The 17895-nt window shown below is 40.4% G+C and overlaps 1 protein-coding gene across 3 annotated transcripts in view; it reads left to right on the top strand.

Annotated features, from left to right (window-relative positions):
- The window catches only part of b3glcta (beta 3-glucosyltransferase a), a 192895-nt gene that overhangs the window by 143441 nt on the left and 31559 nt on the right, over positions 1-17895 (top strand). For all 3 annotated transcript variants that reach the window (XR_011886565.1, XM_072262943.1, XM_072262944.1), the window contains exon 12: positions 11793-11892. Coding sequence is in view for 2 of the 3 variants with exons in the window: in XM_072262943.1 (XP_072119044.1) it covers positions 11793-11892 (100 nt within the window). In the remaining variant the exon portion in view is untranslated. The remainder of the gene's footprint in view (positions 1-11792; positions 11893-17895) is intronic.

Below are 17895 nucleotides of genomic sequence, written 5' to 3'. Positions count from 1 at the left end.
CCCCAGCAGTACAGTTCTATGTTGCGAGTTCCTGTGCTGACATGGAACAAGAAGCTTGAACAGCCTCAATGTCTACGTGGATACATTTGTTCTTCAAGTGTCTATGAGCCATGAGTTTGGACTCCAAAAGGGAGTTCAGGATGTTCGATCTCAGCCTGCACCAAGGAAACACTGAACCCATGCCATATCCAATAACACTAGGTGCTTCGGAGTACATTAATTTTCAGTATGGTGACACTCGTGTTTCAGATAATAAAAGTCTAAATAAGGATGCGCAAGGAAATAACAAGCTTAGTGATGCAACAACAACACATTGCATCTCTACCTAAAAGAGAGATTTAAGTCTTCAATGGCGATACATTGCAGTGTCATTCAAGAATAGCATTGAAAGCAAGTCTGATAATTATGTTGACCATCTCCATTTTCTTGAGGTTACCCTAGAAAGTTTGTCAAAAGTTGCTAGCAAGCTAGCACAGAGCAAGGATATCTAAAAGCCCATTTTGGTGATGCGCACAGAATTGCTGCAACCTACGTGGAAAAAGCTCTTTCTTGGCCGCATATCAAATCAGAAGATGTGAAAGCTCTTCAAGGTTACCGTCCTTTTCTTAGAGGCTGCTGCATTGCCATGGAAGAAATTCAGGACATACATGAGCTGGGTATACCTGCTAATATAATGATCATCGTAAAGAAATTGCCCCTAAACTTAGGGAAAATGGAGATCATTGGTCTATAAACTGCAAGAAAGGCACAACCGTACGGTTACATTCACTGAGATTGTTGATTTTATCGAAAGGCAAGTAAAGATGGCTACACACTCAGTGTTTGGGAAGGTATATGATGCTACACTACCGACCATAAGCAAAGGTGTGAACAAAACTAAGTAATAAATTCATTCTAAAGCTAAAGTAAGCAGCTTTGTCACTACTGTAGCTACTGTGAAAAGTGAAGCTAAAACAGCCTGGAACTAATGAAAGGTCTCATCAGCCAAAAGGATTTGTCTGTTCTGCCAGGGTAAACATCCTGATTCGTACTCTCAGTTGGAGAAAAAGGTTCATAATGAGAAGATTGCCTTCCTGAAAGAAAATGGTGTCTGCTTTGGTAGTTTGTGTACAAGAGACATCAACAAGGATTGCAGTAAGTGTTGTTCATGCAAGGTATGCAGTGGCAAGCAACCCAGCATACTTCATATTCACTCTGATGAAAAGGGTACAGATTCGAAACAAGCCACAAAAGAAGCAAACACAGTGGTGGGTACTGCCCTGGTATCTAATGGCCTTACGAGGTCTGGTGATTATGGTTATAAACTTCCTAAAATTCCAGTTCGGTTGAGCTCTAAAAAGAGTAACAAGACAGTGGTTACTTATGCTTTCCTAGATCCAGGAAGCATAGCAGTGATTTGTAGAGTGAGCTTCATGAACAAGATCACCCTGACAGGAAAAGAACCCGCACTCTCTTACACACCACAGGTCAAGAGAACGTTGTTTCAGGATTGGAAGGGGCTGGCTTGGATAGTGAAAACTGTTATGAACTGCCTAACACTAATGCACAGGGAAGTATGCCTATCCACAAAGAGAACATTTCTTGTCAGAAACATATTCAAGGATGGTCTCACCTCAAGCATATTAATTTCTTGTAAATTGATTCAGATATTGAGTTGCCGATAGGGGTAAATGTGCCTAAGACAATGGAGCCGTTGCAAGTGATTCGCACTTGCACTTGAATGAGCTTTGGCAGCAGCGATTCAAGACAGATTTTCTTGAATGCAGTCAAGAGGAACAAACTGGTTTGTCAGGAGAAGATCATGATCCAGGATAGACTGCTTACCAGACACTAGTGTGAATGTTGAAATTTCATGTCTCCTGTGTCTTGGTAGCATGTAGTATAATTAATATAGGATAATAATTAAGGGGCTGGAACGTAGGAGCGGTGTATCTGTTCTGTATCTGTATTGTATTATGTTTATTGTGGTAACTAGTCACATGGGTGGGGCGTGGTAAAAGCAAAGGAAATTAGTTACATATTCGTGTTTTGCTGGGGGCCAACGGATGTCATATCTTCTGTTGTATGCTTAGTTACCCTTATTTGTGCTTAAGTTTCATCGCTTCAAGATTTTATGTTTGCTAGTTACTAATAAAGGATCGAATACATATCTTTGACTTTTGGAACAATCATTATTGAAGTGATTGGAAGGTGCGTCATACAATTACAATAAATCCGTGGATATCGCTAGCAGCGGCAATTGGTACATTAGAATTGGCCGCTACAATTAGGCTGAAGAGAAATATAGTAGATACAAAAAATAAGAGAAGAAAACTTGGGAAAGTGTGGGTCACTTAATGGGATAGATAGGAAAATTTATGATGGACAATAAGGAAGTAACAATGAAATTAAACAATTACTTTACATTTGTCACATTTAAGAAAACATATAAAACTGCCACATATATTAGAGAATCAAAAGTCGAGCAAGAATCAGGAATGAGAGTATAAGACAAAAAATTGTACAAAGCAAGTTAATAACCTTGAAAGCTGATAAGTAGTACATCTTAAATCTCAAGTGTTTTGAGGGAAGTATATTTAGAGATAGAGGATAATATCATTATTACCTTCCAAAGTTCTATATATTGTGAATTCAAGAATTGCCCCTGTGGATTGTTAGAGCCATTAAATAGGGGACTACCTATCTAATAGCGTAATGCCTGTGGCAGAGAAATTGCTGGAATCTATTCAGAAGAATAATTGGTCCTAGCAGAGCCAGCCTGGATCTAAGAGAGGAAAATTGTCTGAGGACATGACTAGCAAAAGAGAAAAAGACAATGCAGTCAGAATGCAGTTGATAAAGCCCTACACAGAAGGTTGGTCAGCAGAGTGAGAACATTTGGAATTCTGAGTAATTACTGATATGGGTTGAGAATTGAAGATTGGACAGAAAGCAAAGAGCAGTAAATAATTGGATTATTCTCAGGTTGGTAAGTTCTGATCAGGAGAGTACCACAGGGACTAGTGCTTTGGCCTCAGCTTTCCCCATCTGTATCAATAATTTGACAAAGGGACCAAATCTTGATGAAGGGTCTTTACCCAAAATGCCAACTGACAATTTTCCCCACAGATGTTGCCTGACTCACAAAGTTCCTCTTGCAGGTAGTTTCTTGTCCCAGATTCCAGTATCTGCAGACTTCTGTGTTGTCACAAGTTTGTTGTTGTTAATCCTAAGCGAAGTGGAGTAGTAAGGAGGAGAAAGAAATGAAATTTCAAGTGAATATTGATAAGCTGAGATTGTCTAAGTTAGTGAAAACATAACAGATATAGTATCACATGGAAAACATGTGAAGTTATACACTTGGTATTGGTACGGGTTGATTATTGTCACATATGCCACAACGCTGTGAAAAGCTTGTCTTGCATACTGTTCATGCAGATCAATACATTACATAGGCATTGAGATAGTACGTATAAGGTAAAACAATAACATGCAGAATAAAGTATAGCAGCTTTGGAGAAAGTACAGTGCAAGTAAACAACAAGGTGCAAGATAATAACAAGTTAAATTGTGAGGTTGAATTCATCTTTTCATCTCTAGCATTGGAAACCATTCAGTAGTTTTATAACAGTCAGGTAGAAGTTTTTCCTTGAACGTGATGGTACATTCTTTCAGGTTTTTGTATCTTACGCACAATGGACGAGGGCAGAAGAGAGAATATCTGGGATGGTTGGAGTTCTTGATTATGCTGGCTGCCTTACAGAGGCAGTGAGAAGTACAGACAGAGTCTATGGAAGAGAGGCTGGTCTCTGTAATGTACTGAGCTGTATCCACAGCTTTGCAGTTTTTTTGCGGTCAGTTGCTATACCAAGCCAAGATGCATCCAATTAAGATGTTTCCATCGTGCATTGATAAAAATTAGTAGGGGGCGGCAGGGACATGCCAAGTTTCTTTAGTGTCTCATGGAAGTGCTGGCATGGCATCTACACAGTTGGACCAGTAGATTAGATTAGATTCAACTTTATTGTCATTGTGCCGAGTACAGATACAAAGCCAATGAAGTGCATTTAGTATCTGACCAGAAATGCAAAGAATAGTGTTATTTACAAAATAACTGCGAATAAAAAAAAGTGCTACAGCACACAGATATAAAAGTACTGAGACAGTACGATATGGATGTAATACTGCTTAGCGTTGTGATGAGAGGTTCAGCAGTGTCACAGCCTCAGGGAAGAAGCTCTTCTGTGCCTGCTGGTGCGGGAGTGGAGGCTCCTGTAGCGCCTACCGGATGGGAGGAGAGTAAAAAGTCCATGGTTAGGGTGAGATGCATCCCTGATAATGCTTTTCACCCTGCCCAGGCAGCGTTTATGATAGATGCTCTCAATAGTAGGCAATTGGATGCCGATAATCCACTGGGCAGTTTTCACCACACGCTGGAGTGCTTTGCGGTCCGATACAGACTATTGGTGATGTTCACTCCTGGAAACTTAAAGCCCTCAACCCTCTCAACCGCTGCACCGTTGATGTAGACAGGAGCCTCGTGAAAGAGCTGTGTTCAGAATTGTTGTGGAAGTGTTACTGCCTATTCTTGCTGATGCGATTTGTTGATCAGGACGTCAAGGATTCAGTTGCAGTGGGAGGTGTTGAGTCCTAGGTCTTGGAGTTTGGTGATGAGTTTGCTTGGAATTATAGTATTGAAGACAGAACTGTAGTCAATAAACAATAGCCTGACATAGGTGGCTTTACTATCTAGATGTTCCAGAGGTGATGTAGGGCTGGGGGAATGGCGTTCCATCATAGAACTGGTTCAGTGGTAGATGAATTACAGTGGGTCAAGGATGGCTGGGAGGCTGGTGTTATTGCATGCCGTGACCAACCTCTTAAGGCATTTCATGATGGTGGATATCAGAACCACAGAGCGGTGGTCATTAAGGCATGTTATCTTGGTTTTGTTAGGCATCTGGAGGGTAGTGGCACTCTTAGAACAGAAAGAAGTTAAGAATATCTGCAAAGACCACTGTGGATGATCTGCACAGGATCTAAGGACACCATCCCGGCCAGATATTTTCCGCAACTTCACTCTCCAGAAAACTGATCTTATATCTGCAATGTTGACTGTATGTTCAGTGGCATTGGAAGCTTTCAGGGGACGGGGTGGTGACTTCCAATCCCCTTCTATTCATCACATGCATTAAATCCATTCAGCTCATCTGGAAGGGATGCTCTGTTGTCGCCGATGCTGCCTGACTTCATTTTCAGCCTATTATAGCAAGTAAGCCCTGCCACAACTGGTGGCTGGTCTGGGACTCAATTTTGGATTGGTATTGTCTCATGGCACCCCCAACAGATTCACAATTTCTTGTAAATGTTAGTATCATCTTACTTGAATATTGCTATCCTAGACTTAAGATGGGAGTAGATCTCCAAGTTCATCTATGATTTCCAGTTTGAGAACTCTTGTTGGTGGGCAAATTATTGGTGAGGATTCTTAGAGACAGGACTTATGAGCATTTGGAGAAACCTGGTCTGATTAGGAATGGTCAGCATGGGTTTATGAGTGGCAAGACATGCCTCACAAGCCTGATCGAATTCTTTGAGTAAGTAACAAAACATATCGATGAAGACAGAGCAATAGATGTGGTTGGTATGGATTTTCGTACGGCATTTGACAAGGTTCCCCATGGTGGGCTCATTCAGAAAGTCAGGAAGCATGGGATCCAGGGAAACTTGGCCGAGTGGATTCAGCATTGCCCTGCACACTGAAGACAGATGATGGTAGTAGATGGAAAATATTCTGTCTGGAGTTCAGTGACCAGTGGTATTCTTCAGGGAACTGTTCTGGGATCCCTGCTGTTTGTGATTTTTATAAATGACTTTGATGAGGAAGTGGAAGGGTGGGTTAGTAAGTTTGCAGACAACAAGAAGGTTGGTGCTGTTGTGGATATTATAGAAGGTTGTCATAGGTTACAATGGGACATTGATAGAATGCAGAGCTGGCCTGAGAAATGGCTGATGGAGTTCAATCTGGAAAAGAGTGAATTGATTCACTTTGGAAGGCTGAACTTGAAGGCAGAATACAGGATTAGTGGCAGGATTTCTAACAGTGTGGAGGAGCAGAGAGACCTTGGAATTCATGTCTATAGATCCCTCAAAATTGCAGCACAAGTTGATACGATGGTTAAGAGGGCGTATGGCGTGTTGCCCTTCATTACTCAGGGGACTGTGTTCAAGGGCAGCAAGATAATGTACCTTTATAAAGCTCTGGTTAGACCAGCCTTGGAGCATTGTGTTTAGTTCTGGTTGCCTCATTATTGGAAGGATATGGAAGCCTTAGAGAAAGTGCAGAGGAGATTACCAGGATGATGTCTAGATTAGAAAGCATGCCTTTTGAGAATAGGTTGAGTGAGCTAGGGCTTTTCTTTTTGAAGAGAAGGAGGATGAGAGGTGTCCAAGGTGATAACAGGCATTGATCAAGTGGAGAGCCAGAGATTTTTTTTCTAGTTTGGAAATGGCTAATACAAGGGAACGTAAGTTTAATGTGTTGGGTGGAAAGTATAGGAGGGATGTCAGGTAGGTTTTTGGTACAGAGTGGTAGTTTGCCAGGGGTGGTGATAGGGGCAGATACATTAGGAGATTCCTAGATAGGCACATTAATGAAAAAAAATGGAGAGCAATGTGGAGGGGAGGGTTAGATTGATCTTGGAGTAGGTTAAAGGTTGGCAGAACATTGTACGCCAAAGGGCCTGTACTGTACTCTTCCATGTTCTTTGGTACACTACTGAGACTTCGAACATGCAACAGTCTGTCGAGTCAAAGAAGCCTCATAGAAGCTCATCTATTTTCCTCAGCTGGGTGCTTTCTGCAGATCCACACTTCACAGAACTGCTGAATATTTGCTAAATGGTGAGAAATTGGGACCTTAGGTGTGTCTAGAGAGAGAGAGAGAGAGAGAGAGAGGGAGATTGAGATACAGCATGGAACAGGCCTTTCTGGCTCTTCGAATCACTCCGCCCACCAGTCCCCAATTTAACCTTGGTCTAGTCATGGGACAATTTACAATGACCAATTAAACCTAACGATCAGTACACCTTTGGACTGTGGGAGAAAACCCATGTGGTCACAGGGAGGAGGTACAAACTCCTTACAGACAGCGGCAGGAATTGAACACTAGTCACTGGTACTGTAAAGCATTGTGCTCACCACCACGCTATCATGCTGCCCACGTGTGTGTGCACATCTTATTGATGGCCAATATGCAATATAAAGTGAGTAGGAGGGCAAATGATTTGCTAGACTTTATTACAAGAGGATTTTGAATATATGAATAGGGAAGTCTGATTACAGTTGTATTGGACCTTGGTGAGACTGCACCCAGAATATTGCATGCAGTTCAGGATTCTTTACCCTAAGAAAGGATATATTTGGCAAAGGGAGAGTACAGTGAAGATTCACTGGACCAATTCCGAGTTTCTCTGTAAATCCACATGCAGAATTTTTGAATAGTTCAAGATATCTTTGACAAATATGTGGAAGAATAGATAAAATCATTTATTCTTACAGTTCTGATTGCATTGAATGATTAGCTTTTTTTTCCATAAAAACTAATAATATGTTAGCTTGTGCTTAACTGTGATTACAAGCTACCTAGAGGGTAAAGGCATGGAGTAGTTTATTGGTCCTACAAAATATATTAGTTACAGTATTAAGGACAACCAGTAAGTAACATAGATGACCTGTGAAAGATGTAATAGTTACCTTATGTTAAATTCAAATAGTAAGATCAGTCAAATAGTAAACAGTGAGATATTTCAGTCCCAGCTGTGGTCAGCATTGGCTGTATATTTGTCCCTCTATAATCTTATTATAAGCCTTCAAAGAACTCTCAGTTAGCTCTCTGAATTTTACTCATTGTGCACAAATTTGTATATTCTGATTCAAGATGTCGGCAAATGCACCTCTGCATCGTTATATTAATTACTGAATTCTATTAATAATGATTACAAACATGCATCCTTATTTACCACTTCTTTATCAAGTAATATTAGCATTATCATTTCTCATCTCCTGCTTTACTCAAGTACTGCTTAAGCAACTATTCAGTTGAGTCCACTCTGATGACATTGATGTAATTAACTCTTTAATTTACTTAAAGGATCTCCTGTTCCTAGCCAGGATGTTGTGTTGATCTCCTCAGAGAAAATATAAGCTGGCTATTTTCACTACAAGGGTAGTTACACAACTTGATTTTCAAAATTAGATCTCTTTCTGTGTTACATGTGGTTCTAAAACATTGATATCATCTGCTTAAAAACAAAAAGCTGAATTAGATAAAACTTTGTTTAAGCATTTCGCATTTATCCCTGCTGAAAAAGCAATCTTTCTGGAACTTCCAAAGCTTCACTTTTTTTTCTGTAACTCTAAAACTAAATCATCAAAGTGGCAATTAAAATTACTCAACAGTTGCAATTTTTTAAGAATTTTGTGTTTATAATTAGAAACAGGCATCACTCATAAATAAAAATTGCACGTATCTTTTGTGTAATTCAGTTTCTCATTTCTTCCAACAAATTCAGATTAATATTTATTTATGAATAAAATTAGATAATGAAAGAAAAAAATAGAGAACCTGTGCTTGTAAACAAACCCAGTTTACTGCAATGTTGCTATTTAATAGAAAGAGTTAAGGTAATCAGATGAATTGAATATGGTTATTGTGAAAGAGAAATCGTCTGTGACCAACTTATTGAAGTTCTCAGAAGAAGTAACATGCAATACTAAACGTGAACCAGTGGATGTAGTGATATACTTAAATTTCCAGAAGACATTTGAGAAATCCTCACATTAAGACTTACAAAAATAAAATCTAATAGCATGGAAGATAATATGTATAGTGTACTGTGTTTCCTTTTAGCCAGGCAATATTCAAAGTCAACTTTATTATCTTAGAAACATAGAAAACCTACAGCACAATACAGGTCCTTTGGCCCACAAAATTATGCCGAACATGCTCTACCTTAGAAATTACTAGGCTTACCCATAGCCCTCTATTTTCCTAAGCTCCATGTACCTATCCAAGAGTCTCTTAAAAGACCCTATCATATCTGCCTCCACCACCAGTCAGCAGCCCATTCCACACACTCACCACTCTCTTCTCTGTACCTACTCCTCAGTGCCTTAAACCTGTGTCCTCTTGTGGCAACCATTTCAGCCCTGGGAAAAAGCCTCTGACTATCCACATGATCAATGCCTCTCATCATCTTATACACCTCTATCAGGTCACCTCTCATTCTCCTCCGCCCCAAGGAGAAAGGGCCGAGTTCACTCAACCTGTTTTCATAAAGGCATGCTCCCCAGTCCAGTCAACAACTTTGTAAATCTCCTCTGCACCCTTTCTATGGATTCCACATCCTTCTTGTAGTGAGACGAACAGAACTGACCACAGTACTCCAAGTGGGGTCTGACCAGGGTCCTATATACAGCTGAAGTCAGAGGTTTACATACACCTTAGCCAAATACACTTAAACACAGTTTTTTTCCACAATTCCTGACGTTTAATCATAGAAAACATTCCCTGTCATAGGTCAATTAGGATCACTACTTTATTTTAAGAATGTAAAATGTCAGCGTTATAGTAGAGAGAATGATTTATTTCAGCTTTTATTTCTTTCATCACTTTCCCAGTGGGTCAGAAGTTTACATACACTTTGTTAGTATTTGGTAGCATTGCCTTTAAATTGTTTAACTTGGGTCAAACGTTTTGGGGTAGCCTTCCACAAGCTTCTCACAATAAGTTGCCGGAATTTTGTTCCATTTTCCAGACAGAATTGGTGTAACTGAGTCAGGTTTATAGGCCTCCTTGCTCGCACACACTTTTTCAGTTCTGTCCACAAATCTTCTATCAGATTGAGGTCAGGGCTTTGTGATGGCCACTCCAATACCTTGACTTTGTTGTCCTTAGGCAATTTTCCCACAACTTTGGAGGTATGCTTGGGGTCATTGTCCATTTGGAAGACACATTTGCGACCAAGCTTTAACTTCCCGGCTGATGTTTTGAGATGTTGCTTCAATATATCCACGTAATTTTCCTTTCTCATGATGCCATCTATTTTGTGAAGTGCACCAGTCCCTCCTGCAGCAAAGCACCCCCACAACATGATGCTGCCACCCCTATGCCTCATGGTTGGGATGGTGTTCTTCGGCTTGCAAGCTTCACCCTTTTTTCTCCAAAAAGTAAGACCCTTGTCCCCATGTGCACTTGCAAACTGTAGTCTGGCTTTTTTATGGCAGTTTTGGAGCCGTGGCTTCTTCCTTGCTGAGCAACCTTTTAGGTTATGTCAATATAGGACTCGTTTTACTGTGGATATAGATACCTATCTACCTGTTTCCTCCAGCATCTTCACAAGGTCCTTTGCTATTGTTCTGGGATTGATTTGCACTTTTCATACCAAAGTACGTTCATCTCTAGGAGACAGAATGCGTCTCCCTCCTGAGCGGTATGACAGCTGTGTGGTCCCATGGTGTTTATACTTGCGTACTATCGTTTGTACAGATGAACATGGAACCTTCAGACATTTGGAAATTGCTCCCAAGGATGAACCAGACTTGACATCATTTTCTGACCTCAATCCGATAGAAAATTTGTGGGCAGAACTGAAAAAGCGTGTGGAGCAAGGAGGCCTACAAACCTGACTCAGTTACACCAATTTTGTCTGGAGCAATAGAATAAAATTCCAGCAACTTATTGTGAGAAGCTTGTGGAAGGCAACCCAAAATGTTTGACCCAAGTTAAACAATTTAAAGTCAATGCTACCAAATACTAACAAAGTGTATGTAAACTTCTGACCCACTGGGAAAGTGATGAAAGAAATAAAAGCTGAAATAAATCATTCTCTCTACTATTATTCTGATATTTCACATTCTTAAGATAAAGTAGTGATCGTAACTGACCTATGACAGGGAATATTTTATAGGATTAAATGTCAGGAATTGTGAAAAACTGTGTTTAAATGTATTTGGCTAAGGTGTATGTAAACTTCTGACTTCAACTGTAGCTGCAACAGGTATGCACGCACAATGATAAACTTGCTATGTGCCTGTGGTGCTGCTACGAGTAAGCTTTTCTTTATTGCAGCAGTGCAGGCAAAGACTTGTGCAGATGACATTAAGTTCAACTTTGATTTTGAATATTGCCTGACTAAAATAAACATGGTAGGCATTAATTGGCCTTTCTCCATTTCACTTATGAATGGTGAGCTATGGAGATTGGTGCTGGGACTTAAATTACTTACAATGTGTTAAAATAACTTGGATGAAAACACAAAACTTGCTGATGACATGGAGTTGAACATTAGGTTGTGAAGAGAGCAGAAGGAGGATATAATAAATATAGGATAGTGCGTGGGTATATCTGCAGTATTAAATGGAAAAATGCAATGAAGTATTTAAGAAAATCATTATACAGTATATATACTTAAGCAGAAATGAAGTGAAAATAATTCTCTCTGAAGATCAGGCATGTTTGGCACTTCCTCAAAGTGTGGTGGAAACAGAATTTTCAAATATTATTGAGGCAGAAGTAGATAAGTTCTTGATATGAAAGTGGGTCACTGAGAGTAGATGGGAATGTGAGGATGAGGTTGGAATTATATCCACCATGATTTTTATAAATGGCTAGAGGGCTGTTTGAGCTGCTATTGTTTTATGTGTTTGACACTATATCAAACAAACTATAATAGTAAATGCTCTCAAATATATTTTATGTAGTGTGCTGTTTCAACAGAATTCAAATGTATATTTTCTCATTTATATTTCAGGGCATTGTGGCAAAACATTTGCGATTCTTAAACGATTTATTAGTAATGCTGTTCCTGAAGTTCCCTGGCTTATGATTGTGGATGATGACACTTTGATAAGGTAATGTGACTAAAATTAATGTTATGCTTCACCTTTTTTGTTATATGTCTTTATACCTAAGCTTTAGTTACATAATCTGTTTGGTGTCAGTGTATTTGATCTTCAGAATATTCTTGAATCTATAATGTCTGAACACGTTGTGAGACTTGATTAATTAAAAGCAAAATAATGTAAGAATGATGAAAAAGTTTATTTGTGAACTGGAGCTGAATGTTGAAGCTAATTCAAATCACAGGCTCCTTGTACTTCCTTTCAGCTCATTCACATGTGGGTCTCTTTCTATCTGTTGCTCTATGCATCATCTTTATCTAACTTTTCATTCTGCTCAGCTATGGGCATATTTTTCAGAACAATATAAATAACTGCATGGGTGAAGTGGCACAAGAGGTTTCTGGGAATAGATTTTCAACATGTCTAATTTCACAGGAATTTTCCTTCCCATAAAATAAGATAGCATTTTTGTTTTGTGTATAAGATTTTCAGTGGAGGGACAGAACCAGAGAATGTTACAGTATAGAAACAGGCCCTTTGGCCAATGTAGTCCATGCCAAACTATTAATGGATCTACCCCCATCAACCTGCACCTAGACCATAGCCCTGCGTGTCCCTCCCATCCGCGTACCTATCCAAATTTCTCGCAATTGTTGAAATCGAATCTACATCCACCACTTGTGATGGCAGCTTACTCCACACTCTCAATACACCCTGAGTGAAGAAATTCCCCATCATGTTCCTCTTAAATCAGAATCAGGTTTATTATCACTGGCATGTGACGTGAAATTTGTTAACTTAGCAGCAGCAGTTCAATGTATACATAATCTTGAAGAGAAAAAAATAATAAGTTAAATTAATAATAATAATAAACAAGTAAATCAATTATGTATATTGAATAGATTAAAAAATGTGCAAAAACAGAAATACTGTATTTTTTTTTTAAAAAGTGAGGTAGTAAAGATTCAATGTCCATTTAGGAATCGGATGGCAGACGGGAAAAAGCTGTTCCTGAATGGTTGAGTGTGTGCTTTCAGGCTTCTGTATCTCCTACCTGATGGTAACAGTGAGAGAAGTGCATACCCTGGGTGCTGGAGGTCCTTAATAATGGGCGCTGCCTTTCTGAGACACTGCTTCAAGAAGATGTCCTGGGTACTTTGTAGGCTAGTACCCAAGATGGAGCTGACTAGATTTACAACCTTCTGCAGTTTCTTTCGGTCCTGTGTAGTAGCCCCTCCATACCAGACAGTGATGCAGCCTGTCAGAATTGCTGCACGGTAGAAGTTTTTGAGTGTGTTTGTTGACATGCCAAATCTCTTCAAACTCCTAATAAAGTATAGTCGCTGTCTTGCCTTCTTTATCACTACATCAATATGTTGGGACCGGGTTAGATCCTCAGAGCTCTTGACACCCAGGAACTTGAAACTGCTCACTCTCTCCACTTCTGATCCCTCTATGAGGATTGGTATGTGTTCCTTCGTCTTACCCTTCCTGAAGTCCACAATCAGCTCTTTCATCTTACTGACGTTGAGTGCCAGGTTGTTGCTGCAGCTCCATTCCATTAGTTGGCATATCTCACTCCTGTATGCCCTCTCGTCACCACCTGAGATTCTACTAACAATTGTTGTATCGTCAGCAAATTTATAGATGATATTTGAGCCATGCCTAGCCACACAGTCATGTGTTTATAGAGAGTAGAGCAGTGGGCTCTGCTCTCACCCTTAGTTCATTTTCACCCTTAACCCTTAACCATGACTTCTAGTTCTAGTCTCACTCACTCTTTCAATTTTATTGATCTTTCCTGTAAATAGAGTATTCCTGCACACAATAGTCCAAATTAGGCCTCAGCAGCATCTTATACAACTTCAATATAACATCCTAGTTCCTGTACTCAGTTCTTTGATATATAAATGCCAATGTATCTAAAGCTGTCCTTACGATGATATCTACTTGTTACGCCACTTTCAAAGAGCTATGAATCTGTAGTCCCAGATCCCTCTGATCTACCACATTTCTCAGTACCCTACCACTCATCACAGTCTTCCTGTGGTTTGTCCTCCCAAAGTGTAACACCTCACACTTGTCTGCATTAAATTCTGTCTGCCATTTTTCAGCTCATTTTTCCATTTGGTCCAGATCCCACTGCAATCTTTGACAACCTTCCTTGCTGTCCACTACACTCCTAATCTTGGTGCCGTCCGCAAATTTGCTGATCCAATTTACAACATTATCATCTAGATCATTGATATAGATGACAAACAACAATAGAATCAGCACTTGTCACAGGCCTCTAGTCAAAGGGGCAACCATTTTCTACCACTCTGGCTTCTTTCATGTAGCCAATGTCTGATCCAATTTACTTACCTCATCCTGACTGCCAAGCAACTGAACCTTCCTAACATCTTATGTGGGATCTTGTCAAGGGTCTGTGTAAACAATATCCACTGCCTTGCCTTCATCAACTTTACTGGTAACTTCCTCAAAAAACTCTATAAGATTGGTTAGACATGACCAACCACGCACAAAGCCATGTTGACTATCACTAATTAGTCTCTGTCTATCCAAATAACTATATATCCACTCCCTTAGGATACCTTCCAATAACTTGCCCATTGCTGATGTCAGGCTCACTGGCCTATAATTTCCCAGCTTATATTTAGACCCTTTCTTAAGCAACAGAGCAACATTAGCCATCCTCCAATCCTCCAGTACCCCACCCATTGCTAAAATCGGTCTATCTCTACTAGGGCCCCTGCAATTTCCGCACTAGCCTCCCACAATGTCCGAAGTAACACCTTCTCAGTCCCTGGAATTATCGGCCCTAGTTTGCCTCAAGACACCAAACACCTCCTCCTCTAAACTGTATAGGGTCCATGACCTTACTGCTATTTTGCCTTACTTCTATAGACTCTGTGTCTGGCTCCCAAGTAAATACAGATGCAAAAAAAGATCAATTTAAGATCTCCCTCATCTCTTTTCGCTCCATCCATGGATGACTTTTGTGATCTTCAAGAGGACCAATTTTTGTCCCATCTGATCCTTTTGCTCTTAATAGTATGCCAGTGGGATTTTCCTTCACCTTGTCTGCTAGAACAACCTTATGTTATCTTGTGTTTCTTATACTCCTCAAGTACCTCATTTCTTCCTTCCTGCCTATACCTGCTATGCACCTCCTTCTTCTTCTTAACCAGGGCCTCAGTATCTTTTGAAATCAAGGTTTCCTAGATCTTTACCTTCTTTTCTAACAGGAACATACAAACTCTGTACTCTCAAATTTTCATGAAGGGTTTCCACTTACCAAGCACACTCTTCCCAGAAAACAATTTATCCCAATCCACACTTGCCATATCCTTTCTGATACCAACTAAATTGGTCTTTCTCCAGTTTAGAATCTCACCCTGAGGACCACACTGATCCTTTTCCATAATTAAGTTAAAACTAATGGCCTTATGGTCACCAGATGCATAGTGTTCCCCTACACAAACTTCTGTCACCTGCCCTGTTTCATTCTCTAATACGAGATCTACTATTGCACACTTTCGAATTGGAACCTCTATGTATTGATGAAGGAAACTTTCCTGAACACATTTGACAAACCCTATCCCATCTAACTCTTTTACAGCGTAGGAGACCCAATCAACACATGGAAAGTTAAAATCACCTACTATCACAACGTTATGTTTCTTGCAACAGTCTACGACCTCCCTACAAATTTGTTTCTCTAATTCCCGCAGACCGTTGGGTGGTCTATAATATAATCCCATTAACACGGTCATCTTTTTCTTATTCTTCAATTCCACCCATATAGGTTCACTGAACGAGTTTTCCAGTCTGTCCTGTCTGAGCACTGCCGTGATATTTCCCCTGACTAGGCCTTCCTTCCTCCTTTAATCCCTCCCGCTCTGTCATGTCTAAAACAATGGAACCCCGAAATATTGAGCTGCCGGGCCCGCCTCTCCTGTGACCTAGTCTCACTAATGGCTAGAATGTCATAATTCCACCTGCTGATCCATCCCCTAAGCTCATGCACCTTTCCTACAATATGCCTTGCATTGAAATATACACAATTCAGGACTTTAGTCCCATCATGCTCAACCTCTCGATTCCTGACTACATATGTAGGCTTAACAACATCTCATCCCACAAACACTCCACATTCTGCTCTGGCGCTCTGGTTCCCATTGTCCTGGAACTCTAATTTAACCCCCCCCACGCCCCCTGCCCCCCGCCCCCCGCCGGATTAGCAAATGTGCTACATGGAGAGGGGTTAAGTAAGGCAAAGATTACAGAGTTGACAGCTACCATTCAAGCGTATATTTGCAGAGCAACATACTTCAAAGAAATAACAGGAGACTCTCACAGTGTGCCTCTGAGGAAGGGTGTAAGCATTTGCCTGCTTCGATGTATCATTATCAGTGAGGAGGGACGTGGCTGAAGCAGCAATTAGTGTATGACTGTATTGATTATCATGATGCATGTACACAGTGGAGCGAACTGACAATATTATAGGATAGATGTCTGTAACAATGCGGGCAAAAAGCTGTCATGGTGAAGATTTCAAAGAACAGGTGAATCATGAAATCTTACGAAACTTCCAGTTAAGATGGCGCTACCGAATGTGTGCGATAACTCACTGATAGTTAGAAAGCCAAGAAATTCAACTAAAAATATCACTAAGAACTGCTTTTCTGAGGTAGCTTATGTTAAATTATCTCTGCAATCAGTGCAGGGGTGAGCGATAGCAAGACGAGTTTGGGAGACGAGCTGAGATGGTGTGTTGCAGAATAGATGCAGATGGAGTGAGCCATTCGGAGAGGAGAGGTCGGGGCAGTGGAGTTCCAATGCCCATACAACTGGCCTGGGTGCGAAGTTAGATCACTCTGGGCGCCGAGAAGAGATGTCAGGGCAGAGCAGATTTGATGCCCATTCAACTGGCTGGGCTGCAAGTTTGAAGCGGGCTGGGCGTCGAGGCCAGAGTGGATCACTGGGCAGCATGGTCTAAGCCCCAAGCCATTTGCAGTAGTCAGTTCCTAGTGTGAGTTTACAATCCGTTGTTTAGACAATTTAAACGCCAGCCCAGATTGGCAGCGAGAGTCAATTTTGCTTGCTCTCTGCAATGTTTACTCCTCTCTCCAGGGTGACGGAACCTTTTACTGTTCTGTTATTTGGTCAATTTAAATGCCGGCCTAGATAGACCGAAAAGACTGAGGGATCTGAGGTGAGAGCCGATTTCGCTCACTCTCTGCAACGAGTCATTCCTCTCTCCATGGCACTAAGGCTATGAAGACAACTGTGACTGATGTGCTCCATGTCCGCTAATGTGACAATGTGATAAACAAGGCTTTGGGCCTACTCCAGGGTTCGGATCTGTGGGCTCAGTTGGGTTCGAATGTTGTTGTTGGCTTCAATTTGTATTTTTTTTCCCTTACTCTTGTTCATTGGGTGTTGGTCTTTTATTTTTTCTTCTTTAAATGGGTTCTTGCAGGTTTCTTGTTTTGTGGCTACCTGTGAGCAAGCAAATCTCAAGGTTATATAATTTATACATTCTTTGATATTAAATGTACTTTGGATCTTATCTTTAATATTTACCCTTGAAGTTCAAGAAAAGGTTTCTAAGACTGGTTGGTGAGCTTACCTATAAGAAACCTGGAGCTGTGTTATTGATGATAAACTGATCCCTGTGAGGCGTGAGTGAAGTCTGTGGTATTTGCTCAGCTAGTACAGTGGACTTCAAAATTGAATTGTGTTTCTGAAAACCATGAAAGAAATTCAGTGGGGAAGAGAATATGTGAAAAGAGATTAAGGTATGTGAGATAAGTTTACAGACAGGAGAACAGGCAGAGATAGATGCATCACAATGAAGAGAACAGAAACAAAAATAGGATATGGAACAGAGAAAGAAAATGAAAGGTTGATTAACACAGAAAAGGTACAAACAGTGATACAAAGATAGGTCAGAGATGGGGAAAAGATGGAGGGCAATTTTGTATTGAAACTAGAAGGAAATTCATT

Source organism: Mobula birostris, chromosome 7, assembly GCF_030028105.1.
Source record: "Mobula birostris isolate sMobBir1 chromosome 7, sMobBir1.hap1, whole genome shotgun sequence".
NCBI classification, from domain to species: domain Eukaryota; kingdom Metazoa; phylum Chordata; class Chondrichthyes; order Myliobatiformes; family Myliobatidae; genus Mobula; species Mobula birostris.
The sequence above is the reverse complement of the archived record's forward strand: the minus strand, read 5'-3'. Positions and strand labels throughout refer to the sequence as shown.